Source organism: Prunus avium, chromosome 1, assembly GCF_965620075.1.
Source record: "Prunus avium chromosome 1, drPruAviu1.hap1.1, whole genome shotgun sequence".
NCBI lineage: Eukaryota > Viridiplantae > Streptophyta > Magnoliopsida > Rosales > Rosaceae > Prunus > Prunus avium.
In genome coordinates this window covers 44,393,429-44,407,459 of record NC_142284.1, presented here as the reverse complement: position 1 = coordinate 44,407,459, position 14,031 = coordinate 44,393,429, and the positions used below count along the sequence as shown (strand labels likewise).

The window sequence follows — 14,031 nt, the reverse complement described above, 5'->3', positions numbered from 1 at the left end:
GAATTCCAACACCACCATTCCTATTCCAATACAATCCATTACTCCCACTTCATCTTGTCTAAGTTAGTGTGGTTGGAATCAATTCCATCCCATACTTCTTTTGGCATGGGTGTGGCACTTCATGCATTCTTTTCAATTCTTTAGCTGCTGCATCTCAAGCTCTCTTCACATGGGTATTCAAAGGTGTTCAATTATGGCTGCCTTTTGCTGCCAATCCATGTGGGTTTTCTTTTGGTTGCTGGAAAAACGATTCTTCTGAACCAGGCTTGGTGTATGAAGACCTGAGATTTCAATATGTATCCAATGGGGCTCAAATTTGGATATGTCATAATAGACACCCATTGGAACAATTTTTATGAAGAATGCATTCCCATCTGAGCAGTACAAGTGTACGTTTTGGGCCTTGCAAGTTGACTGCCGAAAATAGACTGGAATTGGCTTCATTTCTTTTCTTTCTTTTCTTTTTGCTTCACATGCATGCATATTCTTTCTCCTTAATAGCTCCAACATGCACCTATATAAAATCATGATATTAGAATAGAATGTAACAATTATTGCCCAATTGATAAGAGTTTGGGTGCCACTTCAAAGAGAGAGCTACCAAATAGAGAATTCAAATGAATTAGCCTATATTTCAATGAAGTGCAAATGGATTCGTAAAATGCAATGAAACATTCTAATTGGTGCAAAAATCAATATAACAAAGTACTAACAAATATAGATTAGGGATAGAAATTGTAATAATTATGTGTTTATCAAATACCCCCAAACCTAAAATTTGCTAGTCCTCGAGCAAACTAAAATTGAAAACTAAGAATAAATGAAAACTAATTAAGCCACTTCCGCAGGGATCTCGATTGCATTTAGCGTATGCAATAAGCCTTTAAACCCCTAGGTTGCCCTAGTGGACGAGTTATAGTCTCGTGAGGGTTTTTAGGGATGATACCCACAAACATCTGAAATTTTAAGTAACTCTCCTGCCAAATTATCATCAAGAATGTCAAAAGCTCAAAAACAAAGATTCTCAATTCATGAACAAATTTAAAAGAGCGAACACAAATCCAAAACTTTAAGTTCTTCCAGTCTAAAGTCAAAGTCATTTATCACCATTAATAAACTTTTCATTTGCTTTCTTTGGTGTAAAGTGAACTAACACAATTGAGAAGACAAAAATTCAATCATAATCACACCATCCTTGCTATCTTAGATTTTTTTTTTTATATAATTATTTAATAATAAATATATACATGCTATTATGTGGACTGTGCAATGTTTAGCTCCCTTAAGCTTTCTAATTAACCCATGTAGCAAGTGTTAGGCCAATGACTCTCAAACACAAAGGCTTTAAGGCATTAGGTGTTGAAACACCCCGATGAGCTTAATAACTCGAGTTAAAAAGGCTACAAAGCTAAACAAGTCACACATGCATTTTTTTTTTTTTTAAAGAACTTCACGGTTTGATGCGAACACTCACTACTGATTAGGCAAGAGGCCCAGTTACTAAGTGAAAGTTATATTTTTATTCTTCTTCTTCTTCTTCTTTTTTTTTTTTTTCTTTTTTCAAGAAAACAAAGATAAATACAATCAATCTCAAACTCTATCTTCTCAAGCGCATTAGTGTGAGTGTGAATTTTTCAAAGCCTAACTCATAAATCATTCATTAAGTAGAAATAAATGAAAAAGACTAAAGACTGGATTAGTTATCGCTCAAGTGTTCTCAATTTTAAATTCATGCATGAATATCAAATCTCAATTTAATGCAAGTCTGTTTTGATGACAACAAGCGTGGAGGTTTTTTTTTTTTTTTTTTTTAAATGTGTGAAATAAAATTTACAAACTAACAAATTGTCAGAAATAATTCTACTTCCCCCCAACTTGAATGAAACATTGTCCTCAATGTGTTATAAAGGAAAAATATGAGAGACATGTTGGAACGAAATTATAACGAGTGGGATAGAAGTCACCTAAATGCTGAAAAGTCTTTGAATAATTTTCTCCCTGAAAATAATTGGGTTTAGAAATGGATACCATAGGAGAAGTGTCAACTTCACTGTTTGGCAAAGACTTAGGGAACAATTTCAATTTCACTTTAGGAGCCTCATTTACACTTGACATCATAGGCTCATCATATAAAGGTGGAAGTTTGTCAATTTTGGGTTTCCAGCCAATCCCTTAATGTACCTGTAAAGCATCAAATAATGAACCAATTTCAGTAATTTGTGAATTTCTTGTTAAATCAGAACCATTAGAATTTATTTGAAATTTTTCTGCACAAGAAACAACACTACTTTTCGCAAATTGATCATGCGATAAAGTTGAGATAGAATTCACAAATTCGGGTTCATCTTCCTCCCCAGATGACTGTTTATAAACATTAAAAACATTAACTTCCATAGTCATATTTCCAAAACAAAGTTTCATGACTCCACTTCTGCAATTAATGCTAGCATCACAAGTAGCCAAGAAAGGACGTCCTAAAATCACAGGAATTTGATTATCAGAATTTGAAACATGTGCAGTGTCCAAAACAATAAAATCAACAGGATAATAAAATTTGTCCACTTGGACCAACACATCTTCAATAATCCCTCGCAGTGTCCTTACTGATTGATTGGCCAATTGCAAATTTACCTTTGTAGGTTTAAGCTCACCAAGACCTAGCTGCAAGTACACTGAATAAGGCAATAAATTTACACTGGAGCCCAAATCAAGTAATGCACGATCAATAAAATTATTTCCAATTACACACAAAAGAGTAGGACTTCCAGGGTCTTTATATTTTGGAGGAATTTTATATTGTAACAATGCACTCACATGTTCAGTTAAAAAGGCCTTTTTCTTCACTTGATGCTTTCTTTTGATTGTGCACAAATCTTTCAAAAATTTAGCATAGGATGGAATATGTTTAATAGCAGCTAACAAAGGAATATTCACTTTGACCTCTTTAAAGACATCTAAAATTTCAAAATTTTGACTCAATTTCTTTGGAGGATTTAAAGCTTGGGGAAAAGGAGCAGGAAAATGATATTCATTTGATTCATTCAAGTTGGACATGTTAAGTTTATTAGTATTCTTAGATTTTTCAACTTCCTTATGTGAAGGTGTGTTGTTAATTAATTTACCACTTCTAAGAGTAATAACAGATTTTACATGCTCGAGTGAAGATTCACAAGAATTGGCCCCTTTTGGATTTGGTTGAGTGTTGGCAAGAAATTTTCCTTTTTCATTAACAGCCAAAAAGTTAGTCAACTTGGAAATTTGACTCTTAATTTCTTTATTTTCTTCAACCAATTGACCAAGCAAAGTATCATACCTTTGATTTTGCTTCTGTTGTTCATGCATAAATGTGTGAAGAGTGTCGCTCAAAGATGGCCTAGCATTGAATGCATTAGGTGCCTGAAACTGATTATTGGAAGAATTCATGTCACTTACCTGAGGTTGTGACTCATTGCTCCAACGAAAGTTTGGATGATTCCTTGTTGCTGGATTATAAGAATTGGAAAAAGGAGAATACTGTTGTTTGAAGTTTCCAATAGCAGCACAACGCTCCTCATTAGCTCCTTTCATTTCCTGAAAAATTGGGCAATTTTTAATAGTATGACCAATCTCATAACAAGAATCACATACTTGATTAACATCAGCTTGAAAAACAGATTGAGGCAAATTTGATTTTTCCATTTTCAAAGCAGCTATCTCTTTAGTTAAAACCTCAAATTTTAATTTCCAATCATCTTCTTCTTTTAATTGATAAATTCCTTTATTAGTAGAAGATGTGGTAATTCTTGACCGATCAGTGGTCTCAACTGGACTGGGGACAGTCCATTGATGAGCTTTTTCAGCAATTTCATCCAAAAATTCTAAGGCATCATCAGGGTCTTTTTGCATAAAATTTCCATTACACATTGACTCAACAAATTGGCGATCACGAGGGAGAAGTCCCTCATAGATATAATTAGCAAGACGCCAGTTTTCAAAGCCATGGTGTGGGCACAAATTCAAAAGCTCTTTAAATTTTTCCCAAGTTTGATATAAAGTTTCATTTTCTTTTTTAGAGAAATTTGAGATTCTTTTCTTTAGAGCAATTGTCTTGTGATTAGGAAAATATTTGTTACAAAAAACTTGAGTCATTTCCCCCCAAGAACCTATGGATCTAGCCCTTAATGAATACAACCAACTTTTAGCCTTTTCTTTTAAGGAAAAAGGAAAAAATTTCAACCTTATGAAATTAAGTCTATCAAGTTGAACATTGTAAAAAGTGCCAATAGCCTCTTCGAATTCCCTAACATGCACATAAGGATTTTCACTTTCCATGCCATGAAAAATAGGTAGTAATTGAATCATTCCAGGTTTGAAATCATAATTTGGCATGTTAGGTGGAAACATGATGCATGATGGATTTGGTGCACGAATAGGATGCAATAATGTCTCTAAAGTTCTAGGGGCAACTACTTCTTCTCTCATTTCATTATTCACAATCTAAGCATTAACCACACATTCATTATTCACAATTTCTTGTTCATTATTCACAATTTCAGCCATGGTTTCAGATTTGTTGGATGTTTCAGGTGAAGAAGTTGAAGCAGAATTAACAGTTTCAGACTTTTTGACAAATCTTCCTAGATGATCTCTAGGTCGCATAAAGAAAATAAATAAATAAACAAGAACAAAACAAAACAAAACAAAACAAATTAAAAAAAATTATTAACAATAAGATGAAAGTTGGAAATAGTGTACCAGATGTGAAGAATTTCACATAAACAGCAAACCTTCGACCAAGGGGATCTCTGTACTCTTTGACAAGCCGCTCCCCGGCAACGGCGCCAATTTGTTCGCACCACTTTGCAAAACCCAAGGGAAGGTGTCGTATAGTAGTGTAGCTCGGAAGTCCGAGTGTCGTTTCCACAGAGAGCGGTGTAAAGAAAATAACAGAGATGAAAAAGAACAATTGTGATTGAGAGGTAGATTTATGCAAGATTTGATTTAAAGAAAATTCAATTGATTAAAACACTAAGGCATTGGGGTTCCACTTTTAACATAAGCATGCAACTCTTATTAATTTGATCCACAAAACATTTTCCATTGTAGTTGTTCAAAATAATTAAAGCTCTTTTTAATTTCCTTTAGAAGTATTCTAAGCATAACTTGTACCCATTGGCAACAAACTATCAAAAAATAAACTTCATCAAAATTCTATTAATCTTTAGTAATTCTCTTCTCTTTTAAAAGCATGAAAAGTTTTTACTACACAATGGGAAAAACATGATTGAACCCATGAAATAGATTATCAAACATTCATCAATTAATTTAAAAAAGAAAACTACAAATTCCATTTGAACAAAAACTACAAAATCACATTAAAGCTTAAGTTTGGATCAAACTAATGAAAATTACATACTCATATTAAAAGCTTTCCCCCTAGCCTTAGCTAGGGAGTTAGTTCCCCATAACATAAAACTAAAATAGAAATTTAGAACTAGAAGAATTGGAGGAAGGAGAGAGAGCTCAAGAGAAGATTGTAAGCTTGGTGTGTGTTTTGAAGCTTGAAGACTTCTCTATTTATAGGGCTAAGAAGAAGGAACATCATGATGAATTCCAACACCACCATTCCTATTCCAATACAATCCATAACTCCCACTTCATCTTGACTAAGTTAGTGTGGTTGGAATCAATTCCATCCCATACTTCTTTTGGCATGGGTGTGGAACTTCATGCATTCTTTTCAATTCTTTAGCTGTTGCACCTCAAGCTTTCTTCACATGGGTATTCAAAGGTGTTCAATTATGGCTGCCTTTTGCTGCCAACCCATGTGGGTTTTCTTTTGGTTGCTGGAAAAACGATTCTTCTGAACCAGGCTTGGTGTAGGAAGGCCTGAGATTTCAATATGTATCCAATGGGGCTCAAATTTGGATATGTCATAATAGACACCCATTGGAACAACGTTTATGAAGAATGTATTCCCATCTGAGCAGTACAAGTGTACGTTTTGGGCCTTACAAGTTGACTGCCGAAAATAGACTGGAATTGGCTTCATTTCTTTTCTTTCTTTTCTTTTTGCTTCACATGCATGCATATTCTTTCTCCTTAATAGCTCCAACATGCACCTATATAAAATCATGATATTAGAATAGAATGTAACAATTATTGCCCAATTGATAAGAGTTTGGGTGCCACTTCAAAGAGAGAGCTACCAAATAGAGAATTCAAATGAATTAGCCTATATTTCAATGAAGTGCAAATGGATTCGTAAAATGCAATGGAACATTCTAATTGGTGCAAAAATCAATATAACAAAGTACTAACAAATATAGATTAGGGATAGAAATTGTAATAATTATGTGTTTATCAATTATAACCAAATCTTAGAACTTGTGGATATTTGAGTGCTAGTCACACCATGAAGCAAATAAATAATGCATTAGATGGAAACTGCAAATTAAAATTGGAAGACTTCTCCACAATTCAGCTTTGGAAATATTTTTGCTCACCACTTTAACCCAAGGTGTACCCTCACCACTCTTCTCAACACTTTACACGTGTCTATTGGCATAATCATAGTTAACTCTTTACTTTGTATTTATGGAACCATGGTTATGTTAATAAACATGTGTCAAGTGTTGAGAATGGCGGTGAGGATACACATTAGGTTAAAGTGGTGAGCAAAAATACTCCCATTCAACTTTGGCTTTGTCCAATAATTATCCCCAATCTTTTTTTTATTATTTTATTGATATATTTTTTTTCAATGTTTTTCAATTGTTAAGTATTAAGGCTATTTGTAGTTGATATAATGAATGGTGAGCAAAAACTGGACACATCACACCACTCATTTTATTTTAAGAAAAATTAGGTATTTGACATAAGTAACTTTACTAATTAGTATTTGAGACATTGGGTATTTTTATTTGGGTTTTAATACCTAGGAAAGAATTGTTGTTTTGGATTAGGCCAAAGAGGAGGCCCAAAGTCGTTGGGCCAGCTTAAAATAATAACTTAAAAGACAATGCTACCATTCTTCTTAAAAAGCCTGGCCTAACTTTAAAACTTACAAAGTAAATGACTTTTTTACCACTGTCTGTTTAAACTACGCTCAATTTGAACTTTTCTCTTTCGTTTTCATTCGGCTTGATGTTTTGGAGCTTTGGTTCGTTTAGCTATGATTGGAGCTTTGAATTTCGGGTAGGTTTTCATTCGATTTTCTGTTTTATTCTGATTATGTTTTGTATTATTTAGATTGATCTTTATGTTTTGGGTGTAATTTTTCTTTTGCATGCAGAATCAAGTTCAGTTTTGGCGTCCGATTTCTGTGCTTTGGTTCGATCTTAGTTCTTCTATTTCGAGCTCAGTTTTGTGGAGTGCCATTTTGTATCTTCTTCGTTTTGTGATTAGATTTGATTTTGAGCTGCTGTTTGGTTGGGGAGATTTTTGGCAGTCCTAGTTGTTGAGGTATGAGTACTTGAGAACCTTTTTTTGTTTGTATCGACTTATATGTTTTCGGAATTTAGTTTTAGTACTTTGATCGTGGCTTTTCCTTTTGGTTTCTATTCGAAGTTTTCTGATTTTCTGTCATAAACTGCATTGCCGTTTCTGTTTGTTGCCGTTTTTTATGCAGTTTCTTATTTCATAAACTACATTGCAAGTCTATGGGAATGTTACAACTGCTTATAGACTTAAATGTGTTTTGAACTTAGTTTTAGTACTTTGATCATGGCTTTTCCTTTTGGTTTCTATTCAAATTTGTGCATATATTTTCTCATAAACTGCACTACAGTTTCTATTTATTTCAGTTTGTTATCAGAAACTGCAGTGCAATTTCCTGTTCCATATTTCGATTTCAGAATAATTCATACTAGTCTATGGGAATGTTACAACTGCTTATGGACTTAATTGTGTTTTGAACTTAGTTTTAGTACTTTTATCATGGCTTTGCCTTTTGGTTTCTTTTCACACTTGAGCAGATTTGTTTTCTCATAAACTGCACTACAGTTTCTATTTATTTCAGTTTGTTATCAGAAACTGCAGTGCAGTTTCCTGTTCCATATTTCGATTCCAGAATAATTCATACTAGTATATGGGAATGTTACAACTGCTTATGGACTTAATTGTGTTTTGAACTTAGTTTTAGTACTTTTATCATTGCTTTGCCTTTTGGTTTCTTTTCACACTTGAGCAGATTTGTTTTCATAAACTGCACTGCAGTTTCCGTTTGTTGCAGTTTTTGACTAGGTGCAGTTTCTCGTTTCATAATTCGATTTTAGACTAATATTTGCAAGTCTATGGGAATGTTACAACTGCTCATCTACGTTATTTATTGATTTAAGTTGTGTTTGTGCCTAATAAATCACGGCCATGAGCTGGCCGAAGGAGCCCCCTTTCTCGGCCCTGGCACTTGCTCATAAAACTGAAACGCAGCGTTTCAACAAAGTGCTTTGCCTTCCTAAAGACAAAAGAAAAATGCCAAGGCATGATCATCTCGGCCTCGAGTGCAGGCCGAGGCCGAGGCCAAGCAAAATCGCGGCCAGAAATATTAAAGTCAGATCATCACGTGATAGCAGGGACCCATGCTTCATTTAATGAAGTAGCGCCTGTTTAATGCAGCAAACCCACTAGCCACAAATAAACATTTAATGCATGAGGGAAGGTGGGAAGTGACTGAAGTCAGGTTGTGGCGACAGAAGACAGAGTGATTAGACGTAGACATTCTCCCAAGAATTCTTGCAGCTTGAGAGATTATGTCACCAGCTATCAGAGCAATAAATGCATCTCCATGGCCAGCTGCGCAGAAACCACGATTAGGGCGGCAGCCGAGATTCACCAGGATTTATGGGGTCACACCACCATGCTTCACGATCCCAAATGTCGATTGGACACCCACTTGCGCTAATCAGACTCCACTATGCGTAAATTCAGCCTCGATTACTCATCCAGGAACTCTTCCTATAAATACAAGGCTCGAGCTACATTCAACGGGTTCAAACACCAAACCAAAGCCTCCCACGGAGCAACTTATTTTTTCCTGTAATGCACTTTCAATATCTTTACTTGCTTTCCTAGGAGTAGTGTTAGACTGTAAGGAAAATTCATTCATCAATATATCATACGACCCTTGATTTTCAAGGCGCCGGAGCACCATCTCTGTTGTTCGTTCCCTCACCCCATATATCATACGACCGTCGCTCCCTGAGCGACGCGCCGGAGCACCGCCCAAAACCCACCACCGACACCATCACTCAACGGCCTTGTAGTTCAGGCCGTGAACCTAACAGCCGAGACTAGTTCCTCTCTCGGCTACAATCGTTTGATTAGAAGACGAGTTCAAACAGGCGCACCACTTATCCATCCTACACTCATCAACATCTCGACGCACGGTAGACCGTGCTGGCACGCCCGCGCACAACCGCACCGCACCCAAAAGCAGGAAACCACGTGTCAACGCTCATCCCCTCGGCCCGGAACTCCAGGCCGTGAGATTTGCGCGGCAGACAAGTTGTTTTATGTTTTTGTTTGTTGTTTTGTTTGCATTTTCAAGGCTAATAAAGGTTTGTGTCAATGCCAAGTGCACATATAAGTCGGAATCCATTATGTTCATTTTCTTCTTTTGCTTTGCCTTGGCCTTTTCTTTCTTTGGTTGGTTTGCCAAGGCAATTGTCTTTTGTAATTCTTCTTCTACCATGCCTTTTGATGGTTTTGACTTTTCTCCAAAGTGCCTTGTTTTGAAGGTATCAATGTATCTATCAGTGCCAAGTTTGACAGATTTTCCTTCGTTTGGCAGTCCTAGAATCTCAGTCACTGCATTAGCTGTGATCTTGAATGATTTGGTGCCGAATTTGAAGGTCTTTGTATCTGGATCAAACTTCTTGAGCAGCTTTACTAAGTCGAGGTCCGACTTATTCATGTTCTTCATGTCAATTCTTTGGTTGTAAAACAGCTCAATCAAGTTCCAGAAATGCGTTTTCTTGAGCAGTTTCTTCTGCCTGTCATTGAGCTTGTCTTTAACGTATGTAATGATGTTGTTGAAGGCATTGACGTTGCACCGAAACATGACATAGTCCGGGGGCTTTGCTTTCCTATCATAGTTTGACTTTGTTTATCTCTTTTGAGCCATTGTTTTGATTCTTAGCTTTCGTTGGTTTTGAGCTTCATTCTTTTGTGGTGACATTTCTTGTGCCATTTGTGATCTGAAACAAGAAGGGATGAAAACACTATTAGACAAGTAGAGATAAACTACAATAAAGAAGTATAAATAGTTGAGTAGAAAATAGAAAATAGAAACTGCAATGCAGTTTGTGGTTCATTGCATTGCATTAACGAAAACTGCAGTTTCCGTTTTTTGCAATGCAGAAAACAGAAATATTTGATGATCTTCCTCTTTTAAAGGGAGCAATCCAAAACGCAAAACATCAAACATAATAGAAATATAATAGGAGCTATCCAAAACACAAAATATAACAGAAAATATACATCAACTTAACATGAAATGGAAAGATCAGCAAAGTCAAAACAAGAACTACAAACTAAACCAGATATATTTGACGCTCTTTCTCTTTCGCTGGTGATTTTTTGGTTTTTAAAGGTTTTGAAACCAAAACTAAACCCAAAACCTAAACTACATTGCAGAATGAAGAATGAACAGTAGGTAAAATCTCTAAAATCCTTAATCCTTATAAACGAAGGCAAAACCTAAACCAAGAGTATTTGTGAATCCAAAGAGTCATCCATTTTTTCAAAGGGAGCATGCATAATAAACAGTAGCTAAAATCTCTAAAATCCGTAATCCCTAAAAACGAAGGCAATTTTGTGTTAGAGTGTTGATTTTCTTACGGTTTTTTTTCGAGAGAGTGAGAATCGGCTTTGATCGTTGGTGGTCATCGTTGATGCGAATGGTTTAGCGTGGAACGATCATCTTTGAGATTTTTGGGAATAGTGTTAAGGAAACTGTGGAAAGGTGGTTTCTCGAGGTGACGGCAAATGGTCGCGCGAATGGCTTAGCGTTCAATTTGAGTAGATGTCGTTTCGGGTTAAGTTTTTGGTGTTGTGATGTCGTTTTGCTTATCCATATACAGCTGTAAGTTTTGGTTTAAAATTAAATATTGAAATTTGAAAATAATGGCATACTGGCATATTTTGTAATTTTGATGTCCTTTAATTATATTATAGTAAAAGTAGGTATTATATTTTGGCTTTTGGCTTTATCCTAATTAGTTGAAAATTGAATTCCTATTTACCTAAATAGTAAATTATATTGTGTGTGAAAACTAAAACTCCCTTTATTTTATATAGTTATCAAACTATAACATCAATCAATCTTTTCTTTTGTTGAAACATCAATTGTATTTTGGCAAACCGAAGTAATGGAAGTTCCTATCACATTAAATATTTTTAGTTTTTGTCTTTGTCTTTGTGGGTAAATAGTAAATTGAACATTTTCGTCCAAACCAGTTGGGTTGTAACTAGGGGCGGTCCTACCCTAAGGGCAGGGTAGGCAGCCGCCTACTCCATTTTTTGCCAAACCAAATATTACCCAATACTTAATACAATAATATCTCTTCTGCCTACTCAACCCCAACCCACTCAAATGTTTCCCCTTAAAAAAAAAACAATAGCCCAGCCCACTCAAACTTTCTCATTTAACAAAAACAATAAAAGCAATATCAACTCAAATGCTCCAGCCTAGCCGACATTCTCCACTCCAACCATGTGCCATGCCCACTTATATTATACTTCAAAAAAAACAAAAGATACCTTCTCCTTCCTTGTCAACAAGTATTTCTCATTCTCTCCTCTTTAATTATCTTCTCTTTTTGGGGTTTTCCTAAAATACATGTATGCATCTTAATTTTAATTTTAATTTGAAATTGAGTATTCTGAGGTTTAATTAGAAATGAATTATAATTTGGGATTTTGTTGAAATTAATTAGGTCTTTGAAACTGAGTATTGTCTCCTCTTTGTTGAGATGTTTGATTTGATGTTGGTATTATTGAGATGTTTGATTTGTTGTTGGTATGTTAATGTTTCATTAAAGACATTGATGTTATTATGAGAATTTGTTTGATTTTTGGCTGTGATATTTGATTAAATAGGTTATCTTTTATTATGTCGGATCACAATCGGAACCCTAAGAAAACAAAGAATTTGTTCTCTTTTTTTAAGAAAAAGAATGATGGGTCATCATTTAGTACAATGCTTTTGTTAAGCTTTTATTTATGTATAGATATGCATATTTGAGGGTAAGGCTCATTACGTCCCCCCCTACTAGGTGTATCTTTTTATTTTTATGAATAAAATTCACTCGTACAGTCGAGTTTTTAAAGTAAGTTTCGCCTACTTAGCTTTTGAATCCTGGATCCGCCACTTGTTGTAACTTGTTAGAATTGTTAACTATTAAGGCTATTTGTAGTTGATATAAACGAATGATGAGCAAAAACTGGACACATAAGCACACCACTCATTTTATTTTATATATGTGATAACCATAGTTAATACATCACAATATCACATATGACATCCCTCGACACAAATACATAGCAAAGCATTTTTTAATTACTTGTAATTAAACAAAGCACGCATTAATTAACACGACGATATAATTCATGAACTTTAACGATGAACCAGCAAGCAGTACGTAGCTCTTTTCACCGTTGCATGCTTTTCCTCATGCCTTGATAAAGTGAGCATCAAGATCCTTGACAATATTTACCATCAAACCAACGTATTTGTCTGGAGCTGCAACATTGTCATTCAATTTCTCATATGCAATCGACAAGGTCGCAGTGCTGCCTTCATCCTTTTGAGTGAATTGATAGACAGGCTTAAAGCTTTTGAAATACCTGAAGACATCTCCTTCCACCCCATTCAGAGTTATGGACTTGTTCTCATCGTTGTACTCCACCTTTTCCTTGAATACCCCTACTTCGTCCCCTATTTCACAAGACATAATTGTATTTTGTTAGGTAGGGAATTAAAGATATACACCCCACTACATGTAAGATGTATGTAGGTGACCTTACCTACTGAGTAATTCCAACTCTTAATAGAGCCATGTGTTTCCCAGTCTCCTTCATGCACCTGAACGCCTTGAATGCTGCCAGAAGAAATGTTTGGGACGTGGTGTGCCCGGCTCTTGAAGATGTTGTAGAACTTCTCAGCTGGTGCCTTAATTTCTATTTCAGTCTCAACCTTACCTTTCAGAGGCGCCATGTCTATCAGTTGTTGTTGTGATGATACTCAGAATTAAGTATAAGTAGTTATCGATGTGTGTACAAGGCAGAATGTTAATGAGCATAATTTGGGCTCCCCTTAAATACAAGTGAGAGTGTCGACACCTAAATGGTGCAATATTTATTAATTTATTGGATAACTTTAAAAATATAGTGCTTGAAACACGCATACATCATGAATCACATGAAACACATGAAACACATCAACACATTTATTTTATATCAATTATTGAAAATATATTTTATATGAATTCAGATTAACGTAATGATTGCAATATGTATATATGATTAAATAAAGGTTTGCCTATCGTTCTTTTACACGATATTTCAAGTTTTCAAGCAAACAAAAAAACGAAATAGACAACGGGATCCACTGTCGTTAAATCGACCAACATCAATTATGACGGCTTCTCACTATCGTTGTTTATTTGTAAAGACGACAGTTTTATTAAAAACCGTCGTTATTTTATTATAAAGATGAAGGTTTTTTTTTTGTAAAAACCGTCGTTGATTTTATATAAAGAGACTTTTTTTCTTTTTATAAATATTTTTGGTAAGAAGAGTGTTATTGCTAGCTCTCAACATCCATGAACAAGTGCAATTACCTTCGGTTCCGGCTGCAGGACAAATATTAGCCAAATCTTATATTAAGGAAAAATATTGTATTTGATATTGTTATATCTCAACAAATGATTTGAGCTTTTAGAATAAAAAATATTTACCTTTTCAATGATCATATCTTTTTCATTTGGATTTTACTAATCCCTGACTAGTTAAATTGAATGCTAGACAACTGTCTGAAGAAAAACTCTCTCA

General features: G+C 35.0%; 1 protein-coding gene, 1 non-coding gene and 1 pseudogene across 2 annotated transcripts; 1 reads left to right on the top strand and 2 right to left on the bottom strand.

The window, feature by feature from the left end:
* Positions 1–469: 469 nt before the first annotated feature.
* LOC148297892 (uncharacterized) lies at positions 470–10,102 on the bottom strand (annotated as a pseudogene).
* Positions 3,974–4,080, top strand: LOC148297893 (small nucleolar RNA R71). The gene has a single exon (XR_015833299.1). It is a non-coding gene; the product is annotated as a small nucleolar RNA R71 (small nucleolar RNA).
* A 2,321-nt stretch (positions 10,103–12,423) lies between the features above and the next one.
* Positions 12,424–13,290, bottom strand: LOC110764579 (MLP-like protein 31). The gene is made up of 2 exons (XM_021967580.2): positions 13,006–13,290; positions 12,424–12,916 (listed from the first exon to the last, which is right to left on the bottom strand). Exons 1-2 carry the CDS (start codon positions 13,193–13,195, stop codon positions 12,651–12,653), a joined length of 456 nt encoding a protein of 151 aa, XP_021823272.1. The 5' UTR covers positions 13,196–13,290; the 3' UTR covers positions 12,424–12,650.
* Positions 13,291–14,031: the final 741 nt, after the last annotated feature.

Excerpts from the sequence above, each read along its gene's own strand:
- LOC110764579 (XM_021967580.2), bottom strand. The coding sequence starts at position 13,195 with ATGGCGCCTCTGAAAGGTAAGGTTGAGACTGAAATAGAAATTAAGGCA. Across the intron at positions 12,917-13,005 it reads GAGTTGGAATTACTCAGTAG|GGGACGAAGTAGGGGTATTC; the intron begins GTAAGGTCACCT and ends CTTGTGAAATAG.